The following is a 27,239-nucleotide window of genomic DNA, read 5'->3' on the forward strand; positions in this document are numbered from 1 at the left end:
GCTAATGGTAACACCATTGTTCCTAAAGGCAAGGTTAGAAGACTTGACTTGGAGTCGTCCTTGTTTTTTTTTCCCCTTTCCCCTAATCCTACTGCCACAGTTTCTAATTTAGAGCCTCCTACCTGAATTTTTTTTCCCTCTCTTTCTCTGTCTCTTGGCAATTGGAGTTAAGTGATTTGCCTGGGGTCACCCAGATAGTGTCTGATATCAAATTTGAACTCAAGTCCATTGGACTCCAAAGCCTGTATTATATTTACTGAGCCATCTAGCTGCCCCAGAGCAATAATTTTTTAATCTCCTGAATTCCAGTCTCCTTGTCTCAATCAATTGTCTGCACATCTGCCAAGTGGATCTTTTAAAACACAATTCTGAACATATCCTCCCACTCCTCCCACCCCCTCAAAATTGTTAAGATTTTTATAATGTGGTTCCTATCTCCATTTCCAATATTATTTCAACATACACGCTGTTCAGCCTAAATAATTTTGTCAGATATTTCCCCATCATAACATGCCATTTGCCCTGAGTTTTGGCATATGGTTCTCTATGCTTTGAATATACCTCCTCCCCACGTCCATGAGGCTTTTCCTATTTCTATAGTCTCCCATTACTATTATTTTAAAATTCATTTTAGATTCATTTGTCGACTCATATACATTGAGATGATTTATGATATAATATGATTCATCTACTCATTATACTACAGGCAGAATATAAGCTTGAATATCAAGGACTAATTTTTTTTTGTATTCTCAGTATTCTGTGCAATGTCTTCTTGCAAACAGTAAGTGTTTAACAAATATTTTCTTAATTGAATTATACCAAGCTGCTTTTTTTATATGGTATCTCATAGTGTGTGGCTCACTAAACTTTTACCACTAAGTATGTCTCATTTTTTTATCCATATTTAATTAATAAGAATTTACTTTTTTCTATAAATAGTAAAGTCTCTTTGATTTTATATTCCAGCTGTTTCATTTTATATCCCCTCAAGTAATCCATATTGCAAGGTTAACTTGTGCTCAATTAAAAAGGATGAATCCCCCCCCCCTTTTTTTTGTTTGTAAAACAGGAAGCACAAAAAAAAAGAATGTATTTTCATTCATCAAGTTATATTTTATATATTGAATTATTCTGAATAGATCCTCAAACATTTGCTGATAAGAAAAAGGGAGAAGGCTGAAAGTCAGAAATCTGCAAGCAAAATGGCCCATCAATGAAGAATGGGCATGGATAATAATGGTTCCCTGCCCCTTGACTAAAGATTGGACTTTTCTATGGTCCAGTACTGAAACTGAAATCAAACTGAAAGGTATAACCTTCTATCAAACTACTAGTTAGCTTTTATTGTTTTATTTTATTCTAACATGAATTTGAGACAATGTCTTAAAAATCCCTTCATATCAATCACCCATCTTTTCAGCTGCAGGCTTCCGTTTGGTTAACCTGCTGATCGAATTATTGAAAGCTTTTATTGCTGCCCTGCTGCTCTGTATAGGTACAACAAGAATGCTGGCAAAAATGGAACAAACTCTTTTTGCTTCCAGATGATTGGTCTCACATTGTCAGAACAGTGCGAATGCTGAAATGAAAAATGAAAGGTATTAGTAAATTCATGCGCGCCTCCTACTATACCATAGTTTTTAAACACCTCATGATTTTAATTCCTTTTTTTTCTTTAAAGCTCTGACAACTGAATATAATTAAACTCTAACATGAAAAAAAAGGCTAAGGAAGGTATCTAGCTTATTTCCTTTGGTAGGGTCCAAAATAACCTGTCACTAAAGTTAGTTTTGAGGGCAGCTAGGTGGTACAGTGGACAGAGCATGAGAAGTCAGGAAGATCCAAGTTCAAATCTGGTATCAGAAACTTACTAGTTGTATGACCCTGGGGAAGTCACCTAACCATGCTTGCCTCAGTTTCCTCATCTATCAAATGATCTAGAGAAGGAAATGGCAAATTGCTCTAGTATTTTTGCCAAGAAAAACTCAATTGGATTCACAAATAGTCTGACAAGACTGCAATGATTGAACAACAGCAAATCAAAGTTAGTTTGGTGAGGAGTAGAGTGTCACTGCCTTTGTGCCATCCACCTAAATCCCTTAATCATCTCTTTGCTGATGGGCTATCTGTACAAAAATAAAAGTCAATTCGTGAGGTTGCTACTTGCCAAATTTCTCAGTAAGAAAATGGAAGGACATAACAAACTAAAATCTTACCTCTTTCCTGAACGTAGCATGTCAAATCCTTCATTGATCTTATCCAAATTAGAAACATTTGTAATTAATGGATCCAGTTTAAATTTCTTGGCTATAACATCAGAGACTATTTTGGGGACATCATCCTTGCTTTTAAAACCTGAAAATGCAAACAGAAAACCATTATTTTCATTCAGATAAACAATGTACATGTGGATAACTTGTAAAACTAGTTTTCCATTTTTGTTACATAACAAAGGACCTGATATCTTCAAGGTTTCTTCAAAGTGATAGATTAGTTTTGGGTTTTTTGAGAGTAAACCAACTTTCTTTAGAAGATTTATATGCTAAAAACCGCATATGCACAAAGCCATGAAATGGATTAACATTCTGGCCTAACTCCAAGTTGTCTACAGAAGATTATAGAGTCTACTTATGAGTGGTTTGCACACAGTAGATATCTACCTCAGAGAGTATCTTGGATAAGAAACCAAGGATCATAGGGCAGAGGGTTTATATTCTTCACTGCTACTTATTAAAGGCAAAGGTTGCAAAGGAGAAATTTTGATTTGAAAAGTGAATGGCTGGGGCAGCTAGGTAGCACAATGAATAGAGTACCAGACCTAAAGTCAGGAGGACCTGAGTTCAAATGTGGCCTCAGACACTTAACACTTCCTAACTGTGTGACCCTGGGCAAATCACTTAACCCCAAATGCCTCAGGAAAGAAAGAAAGGAAGGAAGGAAGGAAGGAAGGAAGGAAGGAAGGAAGGAAGGAAGGAAGGAAGGAAGGAAGGAAGAAAGAAAGAAAGAAAGAAAGAAAGAAAGAAAGAAAGAAAGAAAGAAAGAAAGAAAGAAAGAAAGAAAGAAAGAAAGAAAGAAAGAAAGAAAGAAAGAAAAAAAAGAAAAGTAAATGGCTTCCTAATAAGATGATATCTTAGGATGGAATTTAGATTTTAAGATTATAGCCTAAAAGGTAGTGATGACATGTGCCTCATCAAGAAGAGAATACAATTCATTATGTCTGGAAAGAATGGAGCTGCCTGGGGTCTTGCAAATCTAATAGAAATAGAATTAAGACAAAAAGAATGGAGGAGTGAGAAAATTGACTGCATATATCCATTAAACTAGGTATAGAGGGAAATTATTGAAAGATACTCTTCTAGCTCACTGGCCCATTGTTTGGAGGCTTTTTTAAATGGAAGAAAAAATTGTTTCTGAGACCCTTGGGAACTCACAGGAAACAAGATCCAGTAAAAATGAGACCTAAAATTTTTATACACAAATTCCCAGATGTTAGGCAGAATGGAAAAGGAAATAGAAGCCTAAAGTCAAGGAAGTAAATTTCGTCTGTTATGTATTATTGAGACTAATTACAATGAAACCCATGACTCAAATGTAGTTCTGGAGAATTTAGGTTAGATAAAGGGAATGGAAAAATCTGGGGTATCATCTTATATTAAGAAAGCATACTTAGATGAAGAAATCCAAGAATTAGAATGGGCATGATAGAGATCATTCAGGTGAAAAGGCAAGGAGCAAACATTTATTGTATACCTACTATGTGCCAGGTAATATATTAAGCACTAAGATCAATGGAGGGAGGAACAGAAGCAATTTTGTCACCTAAATACCTGATTAGGAAGGTTAAACCCTGGCACAGAAGCTTGGTATAGGAGTGATGGAAAACTTTAATTATCCAGACATTTGATATTGGTCTCTCTCTTTGCAAGAGTAGTGTATTTCTTATAGAGGAGAAAATTTTTAATTGATACCACATTTTCTTGAGACAATAAAAACATAGTGTGGTTTACTTAAGAGTCAAAGAATTCATCATTATTGCTAGTGTGCTAAACATCTTATTTTCTAAGCCTCTCAGAAGGAAGTAAACATTTTACTTATGGAAGCCACTGTGCTTTGGTTATTTTATACAAAGGATATTTTTTAAATTGCTTAAAAGTCTCTCACTAGTCTTCACGTCAAGACCATTCAGCTAGATTGTGAAAGGCAGCCAAATCCTCTGCATAACTATAATCCACAGGGGATCTCATCTTCTTTCAAACAGTTTCCAGTGGAATTTGTGTGCCATGTTGAGATGGCCCCCAACTGAGAGGGCTGAAGTCCTTGATGTCTTGAAGTGCTTGAAGTATATTGCTTTGGGTAATGAGCTATTTCCTAGAAGCTATTAATCAATTAGTTTGGATACTAAGAGCATTAGGGAAAAATGAACAGTTTTCACAGAGACTTTGTATTGATAGCCAACCCTAGTTTGCATTATAAAATATATTGTTCACAATTAATTTTTTTCTCTTTTATTCTTCATCACATTCTTGGAGAAACTAATTCTAATAATTTCATCTTTCAAAAGATGGAGGATGATTATGCATAATGGTTCATGCTTGTAATCTCTGTTACTGGGGAGGCTGAAGCTGGGGATCACTTGAGTTCAGTCAGGAGTTTTAAGCTGTAGTGTCTGCTAACCAGCTGTCCAGTCTAGTACCAATATGATAAGCACCCAGGAACAGAGGGCCACTCCGCTGCCTCAGGAAGGAAGAACAAACTCAACTCATTAACAAAGAGCAGGTTAAAGCTTCTGTACTTATTAGTATTGGGATCATACCCATGAATATGAATACTCACATACCCATGAGTATCATACCCAGGCATTTTCAGCCTGGTTGAGATATGGAAGCCCAGCCTTTAATGACCAAATGGGAGAGACAAAAGGGGAAAATTCTTTTCTGTATCTAAATCTTGTTAATGTAGAGGAACTAATGGTCAGAATGCAAATGATAGTAACACTGGGGGAAGTGCCCTTTGTCTAATTTGTAGTAGAAAATGAGAAGAAATTTGGGAATAGTTTGAAATTTTGGGGAAAATTTTTAAAATGTTCATAGGAAGAAATGGTAGAATACTATGGAATAAAATCTTAGTGAGGAAGTCAGTTCTCAGGGAAAGAAAACTCAGCATAGAAATTCTGAAGATATAAAGGGAAACAAGTCTGGTGAAGAGAAAAAATAGGAGTTGTCTGAAGAGATTGGTATGAATGCAGAGAGAACTCAAACTCATCAACTAGACCTGACTTTTAAAAAGAAGTCAACAGCAAGTTTCTCTGAAGAAGGCTGACTTTCTGAAATATATTAGGAACTGAGCCAAATTGATAAAAATAAGAAACATCCCTGAACTGAGAAATGGTCAAAGAATATTGATAGGCAATTTTTAGAAGAAATCAAAGCTATGAAGAGTCACATTTAAAATGCTCCAAATCACCATTGATCAAAGAAATCCAAATTTAAGCAACTCACATCTTTCAGATTGGCTAACAAGAGAGAAGGAAATTGATAAATGGTGGAATGGATGTGCAAAAATTGGTACACTAATGTAGATTGGTCCAACCATTCTAGAGAAGAATTTGGAACTGTGTCCAAGGGCTATAAAACTGTGTGTATCTTTTGACCCAGAAATACCATTAATAGATCTGTATCCCAAAGAAATTAAAGAGAAGGGAAAAGATCCATTTATACAAAAGTATTTGTAGCAGCTCTTTTTGTGGGAGCAAAGAGTTGGAAATTGAGAGTAATAGCTGAACAAGTTGTGGCTTATAATTTTAATGGAAAACTATTGTGGTATAAGAAATGAAGAGCAGGGTGGTTTCAGAAAAACCTGGGAAGACTTACATGAACTGATGCAAAGTGAAATGAGGAGAACCAGGAGAACATTGCATAGTAACAGCAATGCTGTCATGATGATTAGCTGTGAAAAATTTAGCTCCTCAGATCAAGATAATGTCTCCCTTTTAAGAATGTGAATTTTTTTTTTTTTTTTTTTTAAGAGCAGGGACTGTTTTTTTCCATCCTTTGTAGCCTTAGCATTTAGCATGGTTCCTAGCACATAGCAAGTGCTTCATCAGTCCTCATTAGCTGATTGACTAAGGCAGTTTGAAATATATTCTGGCACACAGAAGGTACTCATAAATGTTTGTTGAATTGACCTGAAACTTAATGAGTCTACATAATGATGTCAACATCTTGATTACTCTGAAATGGTAGACCCAACCACAATACCTCCCCTCAATATTATTATCAATATTAAAAAACAGACTTATTAATTGCAAAAAGTAATATGTTTGAGTTTTTAACAGACATTATCTCCTAATGCCAAATTATATACCTCCAAAAACAGCTCCTTTCCAGGTACGTCCAGTCAAAAGCAGCATGGGGTTGAAAGAGAGATTTTGGCTATTAGGAGGGACACCCACTATGACACAAACTCCAAAGGCCTTATTGCAGGATAGAAGGGCAGATGCCTTGAATAAGACACACACACACATATATCATAAATTGGAGAAAAACAAAACAAGTCTATGATTGTTGCTATCCATGATACTGTAATAAGGAATTACAAAACAATTACCTAATTAGTTGGTCAGTTGCTTTGTTATATACACATGTAATGTCACAAAGAATCTCCTTATTACAAATTCTACTTAAAAGCCTAATTTCTTTTCTTGAAATCAGTTCCTCGTAGAATACTTCCAAAATATGACTACTAAACACTATGGGATAAAGTGACACACAGAGAGGATTCTCTGAAAAATGCTTGAGTAGATTGGTCGTCTTTTATTATTTAGTTGAGAAGCAAATAGTTAATTCTAAACAGGGAGAAAAATTTGTCCTTCATAACTAACAATAATGTCTCATCAAGAAATATAGAACCTGGAAGGAGCACAGAATCTGTAGTCAGTAGATTTCTGTGTTTCTATGCCAGATCTTTACTAGCTTGTTTGACCATGAGGAAATCACCTATACTTTGAGATTCCATTTTTTTTCACTTGTAATATCAGAATATTAATGCTTTACTACCTCATAGGGTTATTGTAAACCTGAAAATGCTATATAAAAATTTCAGTATTTATTATTATTATTATTAATCACATAATATTGTGAGCCACTTAACAAGTACCAGTAGTCACTTAAATTTATTTCCTTCTCTCCAGTTTACTAGGTTTATATTCCTTTTTTTAATTAAATTTTTTTCTTTAAAGAATTCAGACTTGGGTGCTATTTCTAGATATATCTGTTGTCTTGGATTCTTTAAATGCCAAAAGAGTTTAAAGCTTTTCTTTTTTCAGACTTTCCATTTTGTGAATCTTTTTTAGCTATACGTAGTTTAACTCTTTTCTGGGGAGATACTAGTTTTGATTCATAGGTTTCAGTAAGAAGCAGCTTAAAAGTCATAGCTGCGGGGGAAAATGACACTTAAAAAAAAGCTTCAAAGTCTGTTTTTTTTTTTTTTTTCCTCCAGGGGAAATAAAACAAGAAGTATGGAAAGGTGAGGATAAGAAAATCTAAAGTTTCCTTAGTACCATCCACTCCTTTGATTTCTTATCTTCTCACTAATATATATTCCAAATAATGGCTGAAATTCCTAAGGGCTTTCAGGATGCTGCTCTCCCATAATTATACATCACATTAACATAGTACTTTTTTTTTTTTTTTTTTTACTACAAATTTCTTAAGGAAGTAATTCAAATGATCAAGTGATAAGGAAACTGTGATGCAGAGAGATTAAGAGGTTTGCCCACAGTCACACAGCTAGTTGTTATTATTAGTCATACAATAATAATAATCAGCATTTAAGATTTACAGACCGCTTTATACATCTTATATAATTTGATCCTCACATAGCTCTGTATGTGCTATTACTATCCCTATTTTACAGATGAACAAACTGAGACTGAAAGAGTTTAAGTGATGTACCCAGGACCACATAGCTAAATGAGGTTTTAAGACAGGATTTGAAGTTAGTTCTTCCTGACTTGTGTCCAGTATTTAACTTATTGCATATCCTGTCTAAGAACAGAAATTCAAGCTCTGACCTTCTTACTCTAAAGAGTTTTAAGATTCAAAAGACCAAATTCTCTAGGCTCCTTGAGAACTAAGACTATTTTATTTTTGCTTTTTGTATTTTAAGTGTCTATCACAGTGATTAATAAATAAGAGGTGCTTGATAAATGCTTGCTTTCTTGCTTGCTTGATTGACTAAGAGTCTGATAATTCACCTGTAAGCAATATAATCACAACTGCTACCCAAGGTCTCTTAAAAATCATGTGCTATTCTCTATATATTTTATAGAGGCAGCATAGTTGATAGAATATCTTTGCCCTGGCTCAAAGCCTAGTGCATTAAAACAAGCAAGGGATGGCAATTATGACGACTCAGAGGAACTCCTACAGTAATAGTTAATTGACCCTGTTCTTTGCTTCTCACTTCTGTTTTTTTGAACCATGAAATGAGCAGCATGATTCATTATTCAATGTTTCTTGGTTATTTACAATTTTGTGTACTGGTTATTTTCATTTTTAAGCAATGGTTTATAAGATAAAGATAATTTAAATTACATTCTGGAGTTAAACAGACCTGAATTAAAATCGAGCTTCAGATACTTACTAGTTGTTTGCAAATTCACTTAATCTCCCTCAGCCTCAGTTATTATGGGGATAATAACAGCACTTATCTCTCTTGATTGTTGTAAATATAAAATGAGGTAATATTTTATAAAGAGTCCTATAAACTTTGAAGCATTATATAAATGCTAGGTGTCATTATTACTATTATTAAAAGTGGAACCTATGGATAGTTGATTATACTAAATTCAACTTGCCAGGAAAACTACTCTTCATAGATTAGCAATCAATAGATTGGTAGCTGGCTTGGAACAATTTGTGAATTTTATGTATACTTTGTATTTTTGAACTTCTAAGAAACTTTTCAGAGAAAAAAAAACAAGTGACACTGATTCCTTTGCCCTAGATTAAAGCTCTCATGAGTCCATTTCATTAACTTCAAGCAGTTAGGTTGACCTCAATGGATGGTCATATTCTGAGCTGTCTGGTGGATGATAGAGATGTGGCCAATTCTACTCACATCTTCCAAAGAGACATGGTAGAAAAGTGCTTCTCACCCAAACTGCCTTCTACAGCACTCTCTTCTGATCATCTTATGTAAAATCCTCCATCAATTTAAAAATGTTTACTATTACTATAGGAAAAAGATGGCATTTCTAATTATGACTGAAGATTACTCATGATCCTGCTCCACTCCCAGGAGATGAAGAACTTATGGAAGAGGGAGTCATCAGGTATTTAAGTGGATTTGTGATCTCCCCAGTTTGGGTGTTTCATTCAAAGATGCAGATTTTGATTCTTACTGCCATTGCAGTTATCTAGGGAGTTGTGAGGGGGAAAAAAGCTTTTTGTGCCAGTATTCATCAGCAACTGTTCAGCGTCTCATAGTCTTAAACAATTATCTGGGACTCTAAAATGTTAATTGGCCAGAATCCCACATTCAGTATGTATCAGAGGCAAAACTTGGACCCATGTCAACTTAACTCGATGCATTTTCCTTTGTGACCATTCTCACATTTATATGTACTTTAAGTTTTACTTAAAACATTCCGAAAAAAAAAAATGATCGTGTGAGATACTTATTTCCATTTTTACAAATGAGGTCATTGAGCCTCAGAGAAATGATTTTCCCATTGTGACATAGCTAGTAAATATTGGATTTGGGATTTGAATTCAGGTCTTTTGACTATAATTGCAGTTTCAAGACTTTTGGTCTCCTAGACCGGTGTTCTTTTCAGCACTTGATGAAGAATTATGAAGCTTAATTCTTCATGAGATTAATCTAATAATCCAATTTCCTAACCTTGACTATTTTTTCCCTTTTTCAACTAAAGAAGAATGTTAGAAATTACACAAACACAAACCATTGTTTGGACTAAGATATTATCTGCACATCCAGCAGGCAAACTAAAAGCTGTAGAGGGTTTTATCACTGGTCCCTTGGGCTTGCACTAATATCCTGGCCTTAGTTCACAGGTAGAGAAACCTCATAGTGTTATGAAATATTTACCATTGTCTCCAGATGTCCAATGACTTCAAATGAAAAATCAATGCCATCCTCCGTCATTTCAACCAGAACATCTTCAATGGGTTTCTTGTAGTCCAGAGGGTTGATGCACTCTGTAGCACCTACCTCTTTAGCCTTTACAAATTTGTCCTTGTTAATGTCCACCCCAATGATCCGGGAGGCTCCAGCTGATTTGCAGCCAATGATCACTGACAAGCCAACGCCTCCCAGACCAAAGACAACACAAGTAGAGCCAGGAGTGACCTGTGTTGTCAGAAAACAGGAGAGCTTGTTATCTGGTGACAATTAACAACCCCATTAAACCTTTTCATATTGTCTTCCTGAATTTCTGGGCCTGAAAAATTCATCATTCTAAAACCCACAGAATGATAAACATTTCCAAACTTAGTTGGGAGGTACTTATAAGGAGAAATAAGTGAGCTAGGCAACTAGGTAATGTAGTGAATAGAACAATTGACTTAGAGTTAGCAAAACTTGAGTTTAAAGTCTAACTTAGATATTTATTAGCTTTGAGACTTGGCCAAGTCACTTCATGTTTTTCACCTTCAGTTTTTTCATTTTCTAAATGAGGATACTAATAGTACCCAATTCACAGAACTATTGTGAGGATCTTTGAGAATAACACATCTATCTATCATTTATCAATCTGCCATCTATCTATCTATATACTATCAATCTGTCATCTACCTACCTACTTATCATTGTATCTATCTGTGTATCTTAAGTATTTTGTCCATTTTGCCATCTATTCACCTCCATGATTTACATATGGGGATCCTAAAGCTCCGAAAAATAAAGTGTCTTGGTCAAAGCTACCTAGTAACACTACTAATATTTGATATTTGAATCTCAGATTCAGGAGGATTTTCTGTTATACAAGAAATATCAAACTCATAGCTCAAATGTGCTGCCTCAACCAATTAAAATATACTTGAGAAACATTTGACAAAATAAATAAAAATGACATGCAATATAGTATTAAATTGTGGTTTGCTCAGTCACCACAAGAATCTTTTTCTATCTGAATTTCACAACCAGCTGGAAATTTTACTTAGTTAATTGTTTTTGTTTTACTTATATCAATCATTAATAATGCATTCTACATTTATTGCAATTTTATCAGTTTTACAATTGATTTTTATCTGCCTCAGCCTGTGATGACTTTAACTTTGATCCTTTGTTATGTAACAGGCTACTTGTTCTGATTCTATTGCTCAAGGAGGAACACTAGAAATGTTAATGAGTACCCTGTCTCTAGGTTGTTTGCTTGCAAATGAAAAAATGAGAACAAAATACCCGTCTTAAGGTCATGGTCATATATTAACTGTCCCCTCTTCCCATCCTCGTCAAATTGAATCCTGTACAATTAGTTCAAAAGTAAAAGTATTATGTTCCATTAAGCTCACTCAGGAAAAGAAAATATTTGGAAATATGACTTGTAAATAGAATCATAGAAGTTCTAGTATTATAAGCATGGGTGTGCTGATAAATATTTAACAACTTGTTTTCTGAGAAAATTATGTACACAGGACATATATTAAGTTTAGTTCACCTTATTAACATTTTCTCCATCATTTTCTTAAGTGTAGAAAGCCAAAAAAGCAATAAAGCAAGTCTTGATTTGGAAGCCAATTTTTGAGATATAAATGCTTACAATGAAAATTTGTAGCTGCCTTCAGCACATTGCTGTTTATAATCCATGTTAAGAAGGAGGAAGAATATTGTCCTCAGGTTCCAATGCCAATTTGATCATTAGCTCGTTTTCTCTGTCCCTTTCCTCAGATTCCCATCCAAAAAAGGTACCCATGCTTTTAGATGTGATCTTTCTTTTTCCCTCACTGATACTTGACTCTCAATACTCCCCATCTAATTCATCTGGTGAAATAGATTGAATTTGAAGTCCAAGAAGACCTGAGTTCAAATACTTTCTTGTAGATTTGGTAGCTCTATGATCCTAGGTAAGTTACTTACCTTTCACAGTCTGTTTCCTCATCTATAAAGTGGGGATAATAATCTTATAGGCTTATTGTGAGATTCAAATGAGATAATATATGAAGTACTATATAAAGATCAATCATAATAATGACAATAACAATTATAATTATGATACCAAAGTTTTGGATGGAGTAGCTCCTTTTCACAAAAAAAGTTGCGGACCTTCAAATTAGTCCAATTCTCTCATTTAGAGAGTGAGAGGCTGTGTGCTGTGGAGAAAAAAGTACCGAGTATACAATCTGCGTTTATTTAAATTTTAGCTCTGCTACTACTACTTCTGTGATATTGGAGAAGTGATTTCATTTTCTGGGGCCTCAGGTTCTTCATTTGTAAAATATAAAAGCTAGACTAGATAATTTTAATGGTTCCTCATAGCTTTAGATAGGTGATACTACCTGGAATGATAATTCACTATTTAGTAGTGTTATATAAGCTCTAAAACTGAAAGGAACCCAAGTTTAATGGTGAAAATGGTTCGGTGGTTCCAGCTCAATCCCTGGAATTTTCGTGGAAACCACACCATCCACTTACAAAATGATGGGCTTTAGAAAAGGATGTGGATGGAGAATGATGTAAGAAGTGGCTGGCTAGCATTTGAGGGAAGCACCAGCAGAATCCTGAGGGATCTTTAGAGTATTAATTGATTTGATTGCAGATAAAGGTGCCAGAACTATCCCCATTGTGGAAGGTGAATGGATTGTCACAGGAATTTGTCAACTGACTCTCTTCTGACAAACACAATAACTACACAGGAAATAGCACAGGGACAACAAAATGCACTATTAGAATGACTTTAGTTGTCATCAAACAAATACATAGTGTTGGAGGGTGGCAAAGGGTAGGGTAAAGGGCAATTTCCTACCAGGTAGGATGTGGTCTACCAGTCAAATTTATGGATATGACTCTCCTGCAGTTATGATTGTAACCCTGTGATCTAGATGATACATTACTATTAACAGAATCATCTAAATGGGCACTTCCCTTTTGGTGATGATACCATTCTGATGGCAAAAAAATGAAGAAAAAATTAAAAGTCTCTTTATGAGCTTCAAACAAGAGAGTATAAAAGCTGCCTTGTAGTTTAACATAAAAAACAAATCAACAAAAAAACTAAGATCTTGGCAATTGATCCAATCTCTTCCTGGCAAATAGAGGGAGAAGAAGTGAATGCAGCACCAGAACCATGAAAGTAAAACATACTTGCTCCTTGAAAGGTTCCTATTGGAAATCTGGATAGCATAATAAAAAGGAGAGGCATCACCTTGCCAGGAAAGAGCCACATAGTCAAAGCTATGGTGTTTCCAGTAGCAATGTACAACTGTGAGAGTTGAGGAAAGCCAAACAACACAGAATCATACTTTCTAATTGTGGTACTACAGAAGACTTTTGTTGGCACAAGGAGCTCAAATCAGTTAATACTTACCTTGTAAGTAACAATAAATTTTGTTAAAGCTATTTCCTGGAAAGGATGATGCTTTTTATCTGGACTCTCTTGCTCTACAATCATCTAGTCCAGTTTTTAATTTTTTTAGGAGATAAAGAAACTTATACCCCAAGTGACTTGGCTAAAGTTACAGAATTTAAGTATCAGAGCAAGGTTCAAACACATGCTAAATCTCTTTGCATTAGGCTACCATGTTGCTTTATAAGAAAATATTTCCTTCCTATCTACTAACCCAAGTTTCTATTCTTTGGTTATACATCTTGTCCATTGTAGGTTGCTCTATTTAGTGAAGTGGATGGAAGTGTACCCTTGTTCTTACCTTAGCAACTTTTACTGCAGAACCATAACCAGTAGAAAATCCACAGCCAACCAGGCAAACTTTTTCCAGAGGAGAGGAGGAATCAATCTTTACAACTGAAATTTCATCCACCACTGTATACTCAGTGAAGGTGCTTGTGCCAAGGAAATGATGAATTGGCTTCCCTCGGCAGGTAAATCTGGTGGTATTATCCTTTAAGGTACCACTACATTTAGTCAGGCTGATAAAAGAAACACACACACATACACACAGAGCAATAAGACATAGGTATTAGCACAAATACAATTCCAGTTCTGCACCAAGGGAAAATAGTAGAAACCTACTCATTTTTTGAACAGAGGTTGCCAGTTGGGTGCTTACAAACTTTGCATTGGTTGCACTGTGGAGTAAAGAGTGGAATGACTTTGTCACCTGTGGAGAGAAGAAAAAGCACTGTTCAAAATTCTAGAATTACAATATTTTAGAATTTGAAGTTTGTTCAAGCCCCTCATTTTATAGATGAGGAAACTGGATCCCAGTAATTGAAAGCAAAATTATATCACATTTTTTGAGGCATGTCAGTTCTGTATGCATTATCTCATTTGATAGTCACAACAACTCCAATGAGGTATGCTCCCATTTTGCAGATGGGGAAATTGAAAGTCAGTGACAGTGAGTGATTGATTTGAACCCAGGTCTTCTGATACCTATCTAGAACTCTTTCTACTGCCTCTCCATATGCATAAAGAAAGAAAGAACCTATAGGTTAGTAACACACTACCTTTGACATGAAATGTTTCTTCATCTCTCAAGCTGCTAGGATCTTTCTGCTTTTCTGTATTTTTATACATGTGATCCACATTAGCACCTTGAATTAGGCAGGGATTATTTTGCTTTTGTCCTTATATTCTCAATCCCTAGTATAGTACCTGGTATATAATAGTTCCTTAATAAACATTTTAGATCGATCAGAGGCATATGGTGGAAAAGGCACTGACTCTGGAAACAAAAGTCCCTGGTTCAAATTCCACCTTGATGTTGAACAAATTGATTAACTTCCCCAGATCTCAGTTTTCTCATTTGTAAAGTTAGCTGGTCTAAAAAGTCTCTAAGATCCCTTTTAGCTCTACATCTCTGATCCTGATGGATTAACTAATTGCATTGTATGCATTTCATACATAGACTTTTCCTAAGATGCACTGGAAATAGATAGTTGCTGGTCACTCTCATGTCAGCAGGTCTCTATGACTGCTACATCACGGACAATTAGTCCAGTAGAGAACTACAATATTTCAAAATTTCTCATGTGAATTTTTAAAAAATTGATCTTAGGATGGATAGGACTTCATAAATCTGTCAGATGCTGGAAATATATGGCAATTCATATTGGTTTGGTATACATGGGAAATGAAAATTTTCAGTGCAAGAAAAAAGCAAAAAGTCTTAGTTTTTATTTCTGTGTTAATGCTTCTACATCATATCACATCAATACTATCTTTTGCTGTATATCCTTAGTTCTTTCCCAAGGGTATATTTTCAGATTTTCTTGACTCTAGAACAAAGAAAAGCCGAAAATCTTAGAATGCAAGAATTTGAAACTTGGTTAAAATGAGTATTACGTATTTTTTCTGCGGAGTTTTATTATCTAATTCATCTTTTCTCTGTTATTTAATACCAAGGACAGTGATTGACTATTCAATTAAAATATGAATAAGCAGATATATTGTATCTACAATTGCCATAACTGGAGTTTGAAGTTATTTTTACAAAGAACTTTAACCATGTCTATCGATATTCAGTCATTTCTTTCTCATTTAGAGCATATGCTTCTGCTACTTCAGCTGTCTTCTATTTGGAATTTTTATCCATAAACAACATTATCTTTACTGTCTACTAGCTTGGACATAAAGTATAAATTAAAGAAAAACTAATAATTCGAATGTTCCATTGTTCTTTCTATTTTACCTGGTTTTACAGAAGTCACTCCTTCTCCAATGCTTTCCACAATCCCTGCTGCCTCATGCCCCAGGATTACTGGGAGGGGACAATATAGTGTCCCACTTATCACATGGTCATCTGAGCGGCAGATTCCTGTTGCCACAATCTGTCAGAGAATAAGAGAATGATGAGACCATCAAGAGTTTGTAGGAGTTTCTCAGGCTTTTTATGCATGCTGTGCCTACATCTCCTGAAATGAGAACATTGTATATAGTAATAGAACAATTCGGAGCAACTAAGTCATTTGGACTATTAGGAATTCCCAAATTAATTTCCAAGGACACATAAAGGAAGATATTATCCGCACCCAGAAAAAGAACTGATAAATAGAAGTATGTATAGAATAATTTTACACACACATACATACACATATTTATGTCTAATAATAGCCACTTCTAGGGTGGGGAGGGAACCAATGAAAAAATGTACATGGCAATTTTATTGTATATTAAAAAGAAATATTAAGTTGTATTCAATAGATTTGTAGTTTCATGTGCATCATCTTTTTTAAAAAAAGTCCACTGTTATGGAGACGCTTATTTTTTTTCATAAGCTAAAAATAAAAAGGTTTTAAAAAAAAGAAAATGATGGTGACAGGTTACAGTGATGATCTGGCATTGCCATTGTCATTATTGTCATCTATTATCATGGCTAAAGTGATGCCAAGGAAGAATATATAATTCCACCCTTTGGAAAAGTCCTTTCACTTTTCTCATGGCAATTTCCTTATCTATAAAATGAGTAAGTTGGACTAGGTGCCCCAAAGCTCCTTTGCATCTAGAAATTGAGGATCCTATGATCATTGTTATCATCAGGCACTTCAAAAGACCCATGATTTTATCGGTATGTGTATTTATGGGATCATGGAGAGGCTCATTCTACCAGCAAGCATGTTGTATTAGATGAGTCACTGTGGTGGCTACATTCCTTAAATTAGTCCCTCTGAACTACATTCAGGTGTTGCTTTGGAGGACATACATGCAGACCTGCCCAGCCATAGCTTTTAACTGGGTTTGTACTTAAAGACTTTTTATTTTGTTATGACCTATGAGATTTTCAGTCCACAATATGACATTTGAGAACTGGCAGGCACTATCAGATCATAATAAGACCTGATGTTTGTGTAAGGTTTTAAGATTTTCAAAGTGAAATATAATGTGTATGTATATATACACATATAAACACATGTATATATGTGTAGATGTACACAATAGATATATAAATACACAAGTGTATGTATACACATACACATGTGTGTGTGTATGTGTGTATGTGTATGTGTGTGTGTGTGTGTGTGTGTATGTATGTAATAAAAATACATCTGGGAGGAGAAGACTCTGAGGGTTTCTGGCCAAAGCAGAAACGACTGCTATTTACATACATTCACTCAGAGTCAACCAAGACCCAAACAATGACCAATTGAGGCTTGGCCTAGAACCTATTGTTGGCCAATCAATGAGAGTCAAAGTGGTTTGAGTTTAAGGCATGGTTCTTAAGAAAGAAATCTATCCAGTGAACCCCAAGATATCTTGGAAGGTACAGCAATTAAAAAAATGAAGAGCTCTGTAGATAAGAGTATGATATCCTATGTGGAAATAGGAAGGATGGAAGGAAGGAAGGAAGGAGGGAAGGGAGGAGGAAGGAAGGAAGAAAAGAAGAAGTTTCCTAATTGACCAATTCCAGTTGGGTCCCCAATGGGGCAACTCCATTTGATGTGGGTAAACTCTGTAAAAAACTGTGTCCCCTTTAACATTATCACACTGAAATTGTTCCCTTTAGATCTATAAAATTAACACTTTGAAACTCTGTCCCTTTTGATTCCTCACCCCCAGAGTCCAGAGAGTCTATGAGAGCATATCCTCCTGGCTGACCCTTTCTAAGGCAAATTACCTCCATTGATAGCCTGACAGTCAGGCCCCCATTCAAATTCTTTGGGGAGACCTGGGCTAGATATTGACAAACATCTAGGCCTGGGAACTTTGGCTTTCTTTTCAACCTGAAATCTGAGCCTCAAGATTCCTTTTTTAAAGGACATTCTTTGCAGAATGTCCAAAGTAGGACCCTGCCTGCTGTGGAGACATTCTCTTCTCAGCACTAACCCCATTTCCTTAACAGGACTTGCCTCTGAGGATGTCAGGCTTCCTAGGAAAGCTGGCTTTCTATCCAACAACAAACTTCCATTTTTGCCACCTAAAACTTTTTGGGTTTGTGAATTCTTTCACGAAGGATTTGTGTCAACCAAAAGGGAATTTCCACAACTGTGATTGGCACTAGCCTCCTCACATTCACAGAGGTTGTTGCTTATCCTTTGTTCTCAAGGAGGACCATGCTAATTGAGAGGTTGAAGAGGGGACCTCGAAACTCTAAAAATCCTTGAAGGAGAAAATCTCTTTCAACTCTGCCTCAGTGAGGGACCCCACCCCAAGGGACAAACAGTTTCATTCTTATCTAGGTGGGGTCGGTTCAGTCCAGAAACTCACTAAATTCTATTCAAATCCCATCCCTAGCTGATGAGCCAACTTGGGCTGTCCGAGCCCCCACCAGGGCTGACCTGCTCTGCTTGGGCTGTCCCAGTCCCCACTAAGACACTCATTATAAAAGAGCCAAACTAAAACCTTCTCTTTGCAGAAGTTCTAAACATGCCAGCTATGCCATGCTTGGGATGCCAAGGAGCCTCTGTCCACTGGAATATTCTTTCCAGTGCCACTCTCTCTTTACCCTCACCTATTTCCCTAATGAGACTTTATACCTCAGTCAGGATTTCTAATCTAAATTCCAATCCCCATAATAAACCTCTTTTATCAATCTAGGTTTTTGGGTCTGTAAATTCCTTTACAGAGAATCCCTGTGCCACCAGAAGGGAGTCCCCCAAACTCTCTACCCTTGCACCAAATCCCAAGGGGGTGCAGGGGAGCCAAACCTCTCCATCTGGTTCCCTGAACCCCAAACCTGCCACTAGACCTTATCATTTAACTCCCTGACCACCAGAAACTCTAATCTCATTTTGGTTCCCCAAATCTAGACCTTATCAGGTGATGTCATGACGTGCAAATGAATTGGATTTAAGTGAGGGGGAACTGTGCTAAGTCACCTGCTTCACTATCTCCTCCAGAGCCATCTATGTCCAGTGGCAGATATAGATCAGGATGATGGAATGGATGCAGTGGGAGATCTTGACCTGTTCAAGCTCAGTAATAATAAAATAAATTTTTAGAGAGCACCTGTAGGTAAGGGTATGGTCTCTGGGGTGCCTTCAAGCTTTTGACATATCAGTGGCCTTGAATATAATGACACAGAGATTCTCATCAGGCTGTTTTTGGAGTGGCAGGTGTTGGAGGAAATGCTCCTGATATATCCTCCCATTCCATCTAAGTGCAAAAAGTATCTAGCTTATGTCTTAGCAAACTTAATCACTCTTCATTTCTTTACCTCAGATAGTAGTCTAATGTTTCAAAATTGGAAACATTTAGTATTGTTTAGTTTTGTGGGCAATGTTAAAAATAAGGATTACTGTAAAACTTGAGGATTTTTTTCTTTTCTTTGCTGTTTTTACCTTAATTCGAACTTCATTGGCCTTGGGTGGGGCAACTTCCACTTCCTCAATGGAAAAGGGCTTGTTGAGCTCCCAAAGAATAGCTGCTTTGCATTTAATGACCTAGAAAAAAAAAGTAGAAACAGTTAGTAGCTAATGCTCTCTGGTGAACAGTTTTACTAGTTTTATAACCTAACTGGAATGTGTTTTGAGTTTGAGATGTCTATGAGACATTGATGTAAATATCCAGCAAACAGATGGACATTTCGTGCTGAAATTCAATAATGATATGTGAGCAAGATATGTAATCAAAAATCCAAAAGATTTATGGCTGTATGCTTCATCACAAAATCCTGGGGAGCCAGAGATATGCTGAAGCCAGCTCACAGTTGTTTGAGATTATTGTTAAATTATTAGTATGGGCATTTATACCCCAGAAATCAGCAAAGTTATAAATGAGGGCTTGCTTTAGTGTTGTTATTGTTGTTTTTATCTTCTAGACATAAGAAAATGTTAATATAGATTAAATTTAAAAGTATATCGTGATTTTTGGAGAGTTCAGAGAGCCAATTGTTAAACATTTAGTAGTGTTATCTTGACAGGAGCTGATGAGCTCTGTCTGTCTCTGGTGTGTGTGTGTGTGTGTGTGTGTATGTGTGTGTGTGTGTAATAAGCATAAAAGATTTTTGAGTAGACCAAATATTTCTAGACTGGAATCTACTGAAAAATAAGTGGATAGAGAGTATTGGGAAAAAAAGATAAATAGAACATTGTACTATAGGAAATTGTCTCATTAAAAAGTTTGTTCTCTCTAGGAAAAAGGTCAGTCAAGTCAATACATTTATTAAAGTGCTTTCTATATACTGTGTTAAGCATTAATACAACACCTTTTGGTATTCCAGAGAAGCCAATGAATCTCCTTTCAGAATAATGTTTCAAACGCATAAAATAATGTACATAAGATTACAAAGAAAACCAATTCTATTGACATACTGTTATCAAAATTTTAAAAATAAATACTTCACAGACTTCAGGTGAAAAATACTGAGAGAGGAAAAAAAAGAGGAAGAAAAGAGAGAAAAGAGGAAAAGAACAGAGCCTTGGAGTAAATACATAGAACTGGAATATATGTATCTTTGATCCAATGCTTTCTATCCACTTCTTTTTCAGTAGATTCTACTATACCCTCCCTCTCCAACTTGTTCTCTTACCTTCTCTTTACCCATTCCCCTATTGTCCAACAAGTTCCAGTAGCTCCCTATTGGGAGCTCGAGACTGGTCTGAGATCTTTGTGCAGTTGTCTCTATAAACTATAGGGGCAAATATATAAATAAATATATATATATATACACATATATATATGTATGTATAAAATTACAATCCTTTAAAACCTGCTGCCTTCCTACTTTTTTCTTCTCTATTCCACTAATTCTAAACTGTTCATACTCTTCAGTCCAGCAATATCAATAATAGATTTATTTCCCAAAAGGATTAAAAAAAGAAGAAAAGGACCTAAATGTACAAAATATTTGTAGGAGCATATTTTGTGGTGGCAACGAGTTGGAAACTGAAGGGAATGCCCATCAGTTGGGGAATGACTGGACAAGTTATGTGTGAACATGATAGAATACTATAGGGCTGTAAGGAATGATGAAGGGTATATTTCAGAAAAACTTGGTAAGACTTGTATGGACTGATGCTAAGTGAAGTGAGCAGAACCACAAGGACAATTTATACAATAAAAACAATTTTGAAAAGGCAAACAACTTTGAAAGGCTTACTTTGATGAACACAATGTAACTAATCACAATTCCAGAAGATCCAATGTGAAAATGTGATTCATGTCCAGATAAAGAGGTGATAGACTCCATGGTACAGAAGGAAGCCTATTTTCTTTCTGGATATGGCTAATGTGGAAATTTGTTTTGCTTGACTATGTGTATTTATGATTGTTTTTTAAAAATTTCCTTAATGAGTAGAGGAGGTGAGAGGAAGAGTTTTTGGACCTAAAAATAATTAAAACTGGATTTTCAAAAAAAGGATATAAGCTCTCAGAGAGCAGGGACTACTTTTGCCTTTTTTCTTTCTTTCAGTGTTTAGCATAGTTTAGGACACATAATAAGTGATTCATCATTGCTTGTTGATTGATATTCTGTTGATACATTTTTATATTCTCAGATAGTCTCTGACTATGATTAGGTTTATGGTCTGGTGTCTCAGATTTGAATCATCTTCATTTATCTTTTGTATTTTCAAATCTGAGCACATTTTTCCTAGCATGAGTAAGAACTTGCCTATGGTGCCTCAGTGATTAGACTCTTCCCCTGCATTTGCTTGAATAAAATGTGCCTTCAATAAATAGAGTATTCTCCTTAATTTTTAGTTTTGGAAATATGGGGACCTTACTCTCTGAGATTTAAACAAAAGGGAAGAATAGGTCAAATCATACTGAGGGGATTTGAATATATTATTTTCATGTTCAATGATCTCATTTTTTTCACAGATGTGTTCCCATCCCTCTAAGAGGGAGTATGTTGTGATGGTAGAGGAGTAGAAAAAGTGGAGAAAAGAGAGAGTCAAGGTGGAAGAGGAGGAGGAAGTAGTGCAGACCAGTTCTGACAATTGTGCAAAGATCTCAAATGAACTCCAGCTAGACTGAGTGGTAATAAAGGCATAGTTGGTCATTTTTCCTACACAAGCTCACAAATTTGACCCTAGGCAAGTAACTGGGGCAAGAAATGTAGAACAAGTCTGGCCTGGGATCATGGAACTAAACCCTGGGAGCAGAATAGGGAAATTGGCATGTCAGATCCAATCCCCACAGTGCTTGGGTCCAATGCTGTGCCAGAAAGAGATGTTGGACATAGTTCTTTTTTAAATAATTATAACTTTTTATTGACAGAACCCATGCCAGGATAATTTTTTACATTATCCCTGCACTCACTTCTGTTCCGATTTTTCCCCTCCCTCCCTCCATCCCCTCCCCCAGATGGCAAGCAGTCCTATACATGTTAAATAGATTACAGTATATCCTAGATACAATATATGTGTGCAGAACCGAACAGCTCTCTTGTTGCACAGGGAGAATTGGATTCAGAAGGTAAAAATAACCTGGGAAGAAAAACCAAAATGCAAACAGTTTACATTGATTTCCCAGTGTTCTTTCTTTGGGTGTAGCTGCTTCTGTCCATCATTGATCAATTGAAACTGAGTTAGATCTACTCTTTGTTGAAGAAATCCACTTCCATCAGAATACATCCTCATACAGTATCATTGTTAAGGTATATAATGATCTCCTGATTCTGCTCATTTCACTTAGCATCAGTTCATGTAAGTCTCTCCAAGCCTCTTGTATTCATCCTGCTGGTCATTTCTTACAGAACAATAATATTCCATAACATCCATATACCACAATTTATTCAGCCATTCTCCAATTGATAGGCATCCATTCAGTTTCCAGTTTCTAGCCTCTACAAACAGGGCTGCCACAAACATTTTGGCACATACAGGTCCCTTTCCCTTCTTTAGTATCTCTTTGGGGTATAAGCCCAGTAGTAACACTGCTGGATCAAAAAGTATGCACAGTTTTATAACTTTTATAATTTGGACATAGTTCTTTAATAAAGACCAGAAAACTGGTTCTGTCTTTCTGATCCAAAAAAAGGAAATCTAAGACTTAGCTTCCACTATCCCAGTGCTATTTTTCAAACTAAGATTGGGGCTCTCTGGGACAGATTTACCCATTAAAGAACAGGGTTGAAGGCCTGTCTCTTTGAGAGCCCTGACTCTCCAGCAGCAGAAAAACAGATTAGATAGACCATCAACATACAAAGTTCTTAGAGTTCTGTTAGAAATATACCAAGAGAAATGTTTAAATAGGAAAAACAAACAAGCATATAGAGACCATAACACCAAGCCCTGAATTCCAGAGGAAAAAAGGAAGGAAAAAAGAAAGAAAATTATATTGCACTTTTCACTCAGATCTCTCTGTAGGTGGATAGTATTTTTTTAATGAACTTTTGGAATTATCTTTCAGAGTTCCTTATCGTTACAATGTTTCTGTTACTGTGCGTCATAATCTTCCAGTTCTTCTCACTTCACTTTGCATCAGTTCATATAGATCTTGATCTATATGATCTTCGTATAGATCTTCATAACTTCATATAGATTCTTTTTTTAATGTTCTCCCTCCATTATTTCTTATAGCATAATAGAACTCCATCACAATCACATACAACATTATATACATTCCTCAGTTGATGACATCCCCTCAGTTTCTAATTCTTTGCCACCACAAAAAGAGCTGCTATAAATATTTTTGTAAATACGAGTCCTTGTCCTTTTCCTTTGATTTCTTTGAGGTATGAGGCATTATTCTTTAAAAACAAAAATCAAAATGGTTGACTTGGCACATAAGGAAAATACTTGTTACTTTATATAAATCAGGTATTCTTTTCAAAGTTTTTTTTTTTTTTTAAACTTACTTTTGGCTATTATTTTCATTCTTTTTTGAGGGGGGGGAACCTTGGAATTTATTTTTTTTTTCACATAGTTACAATAGTATTTTATTTTCCAAGTACATGTAAAGATAGTTTTTAACATTTATTTTTGTAAGACTTTGTGCTTTAACTTTTTCTCCCTTCCTCCTTTATCTCCTTCTTCCCCAAGATAACAAGCAATCTGATATAGATTAAATATGTGCAAACCTTTTAAACATATTTCCATATTTGTCATGTGCAAGAGGAAAATAGACCAAAAGGTCTTCCCTTTTTTCCCCCAAAAAGGGAAAAACAAAACAAAACAAAACAAAACATGAAAAATAAATAAACAAAGAAAAAAAAAAAGAAAAAAGGTGAAAATACTGTGTTTTGATCCACATTCAGCCTCCATAGTTCTCTCTCTGGATGAGACTGAAATTTTCCATCCTATTTTATTATTGATTTGAAAGGTAAGATTCCAACAAAACCATTGCAAGACCATTACATAGCTTCATGGGCTTTTATAGTAAGCTGAATAGTAGCTACACAATTAGGTAGCAGAGAGGGTAGAAAACAGATCTTGGAGTCAGAAGGATGTAGGTTTGATCCACAGGTCAACTCAATGGCATTTATTAAGCAGGTACTATATTAAGGTATATTTATTATCAGGTATCATTATTATCAGGTACTATATTAAGCAGTTGACATACAAAGAGAGGCAAAAACACAATTGAGAGGTCACAGTCTAGTAAAAGAAAAACTGTGTCAACAACTCTGTGCAAACAAGATATATATGTAATAAATAGGAGATTTTAACAGAAGGAAATCAGAAAACCAGAAAAGGATTAAAAAAAAAAAAAAAAAGGCTTTAAACGGAAGGTCGAATTTTAGCTGGGACTTGAAGAATGCCAGAGTAGCCAGGAGGTGGAGATGAGGAAGTAGAAAGTCTTTGGTTGGGAGACAGCCAGAGAAACTGCAACATACTGTGCTTATATGTGCCAGAAAAATCAAGGAGATCAGGTAACATCTGCTCATAGAGGATGGGAGTAGAGTGTAAGAAGACTAGAGAGAGTCAGGTCGTAAATGACTTAAAGGGCCAAAAAGGATTTTAGATTTAATCTTGGAGGTAATAGGGAGCCACTGAAGTTTAATGATCTTAGTTATATAGGGAGTATATTTCAAGCTAACTGTGGCTGACTTAAGCCAGGAAAATCTCTAATCAAGATGCTAATTTTACATTAGAAAATAAGTTTTTGTCCTCTTGTACAATTATATAAACTACAAAGTTTTAACAAAACATTGAAATTGAATTGAATGATTTCATTAGAGGGATTGCATTATAATAGTCTCTAAATTATGACTCATACAAATCAGTGATAACCTAAAGTAGTAGAAATTTCAGTATTAAGTGTTCCAACAATTATTAGACTAAGTCATATAACTTCTACAAAGTCTCAATGTTCTTATCTGTAAAATGGGGTTAGCAATAACTAGTCTCTTCTTCACAGACTTATTGTAAGAATCACAAAACATGTAAAGTGCTTTACAAATCTGAAAATTCTGTCAAAACACCATTAGTATTATTAAAATGATTTAATCTCTAGTATGTCATAGCTTAATAGAACTCCATCACAATCATATACAACATTATATACATTCCTCAGTTGATGAACATCCCCGCAGTTTCTAATTCTCTGCCACCACAAAAAGAGCTGCTATAAATATTTTTGTAAATATGAGTCCTTGTTCTTTTCCTTTGATTTCTTTGAAGTATGAAGCATTATTCTTTAAAAATAAAAATCACCAATCCACAAAGCTGTAAATAGTTAACTTGGCACAGAAGGAAAATACTTGTTACTTATGTAAATCAGGTATTATTTTCAAAGTTTTATGTTCACACATAAAATAATTTCTCTCCACTAAAGTTTTAGGCTGATATTTCATATTGTTGTGAACATGTACTTGGATTTTGGTGAGTAATGTCAAAAAAATTTTTTTAATCTTCTTCCCTACTCTCTTCTCTTTTCTTCTTATCCTACAAGACTTTGTGCTCAGTTATGAACACATTTAATCAATATTTCTATGTCAATATTGGGAAACGACACTAAAATTTCTACTGCTTTACGTCTTAATTATTTGATGCTCATGTTAGAATACTAAGTCTTATATAATCTAGTCCTTCCAATTCCACTAATGAAATAATTTCTCTGATTCTAATCCCTTGTTTTCTTTAACAAATAAAATCAACAAAATGATATAGGAGATAACACAAATTTTGTTCTTCTCATGTAAAGTTAGCTTCTTGATTAGAAGACTTACCTGAGTTAAAACTTAGCCATATCTGCTTTGGGATAAGCTCCCTATTTAACTGTGGATTTCTTTTAGACATGGAAGGAAACAGATGTGAATGATTAGATAAATTGGAAAAAAATATATTGGTATTTCAGAATTTTCACTCAATTAACAAATCATACCTTGTCAATTATTCTAAGGATTATCTTATTCATAGATTCAATCTATAACACTATATCTAACACTTTATTAATTATACTTAATATATATATTATTTGGGTGAGAAAAGTTTCTGCTTACTTTTCCTGCTGTGGTCATGCTGTGATCAAGATTTCCCTTTTCTGTGCAGGACTGTTTGAATTTCTTCTGACTCCTCAACTGCCTCGTTGAGCAAAACAGAAAGATCACAGGAAGCTTTGTCCCTACTCTTGGATTAATATACTCTTCCAAACATGTGACTGGACCTTGAAACCCCACTTACCAGTTGATCTTTTAGTGCCATTCTTCACACACAGGAAAATGCACTAAGACAATATTTGTCTGATATATCAAGATTATATTCAAAGTATTAATTTGAAATAGTTTGCTAGTGGTTTCTCTATTCAGGACTTCCCTGCAAATAATTCTTTTTCTCTTCTGCCCTTGTTTTCATTCCTCAGCCCTATTGGGGATCCAGATAAGATTTAGGGGAAGAACTGCAGCCAACTTGAAGTATTCCAAAGGTCATCATGTGTGAAAGAAAGTTTGGCTCCAGGGGACAAATGATTATTAAAGGAACATAACTTTAGAACTATAAATGATCAAAGAGGTTATTTAGTCCCGTCCCATTATTGTATAGACCGAGCCTAGTTGAAAGAAAGAAGCAAGTAAGGAAGGAAGGAAAGAAGAAAGCAAGGGAAGAAGGAAAGAAGGAAACAAGCATTTATTAAGCAACTACTATGTGACAGTCACTATGCTAAGTACTTTATAACTGTATTTTTGGATCCTTAAATACAATCCTGGGAGGGAGGTGCTGTAATTATTTTCATTTCACAGTTTCTGAGAGTAAGGAAATTAACAGTTAGGTCACTT

The 27,239-nt window shown here is 35.3% G+C and overlaps 1 protein-coding gene across 1 annotated transcript; it reads right to left on the reverse strand.

The window, feature by feature from the left end:
• Positions 1–1,093: 1,093 nt before the first annotated feature.
• LOC100920753 (alcohol dehydrogenase E chain) lies at positions 1,094–26,788 on the reverse strand. The gene is made up of 9 exons (XM_003772946.4): positions 26,469–26,788; positions 19,420–19,521; positions 15,834–15,972; positions 14,213–14,300; positions 13,890–14,109; positions 10,114–10,374; positions 6,367–6,502; positions 2,220–2,358; positions 1,094–1,582 (listed from the first exon to the last, which is right to left on the reverse strand). Exons 1-9 carry the CDS (start codon positions 26,484–26,486, stop codon positions 1,558–1,560), a joined length of 1,128 nt encoding a protein of 375 aa, XP_003772994.1. The 5' UTR covers positions 26,487–26,788; the 3' UTR covers positions 1,094–1,557.
• Between the last annotated feature and the right edge of the window lie 451 nt (positions 26,789–27,239).

This window comes from Sarcophilus harrisii, chromosome 6 (genome assembly GCF_902635505.1).
Source record: "Sarcophilus harrisii chromosome 6, mSarHar1.11, whole genome shotgun sequence".
NCBI lineage: Eukaryota > Metazoa > Chordata > Mammalia > Dasyuromorphia > Dasyuridae > Sarcophilus > Sarcophilus harrisii.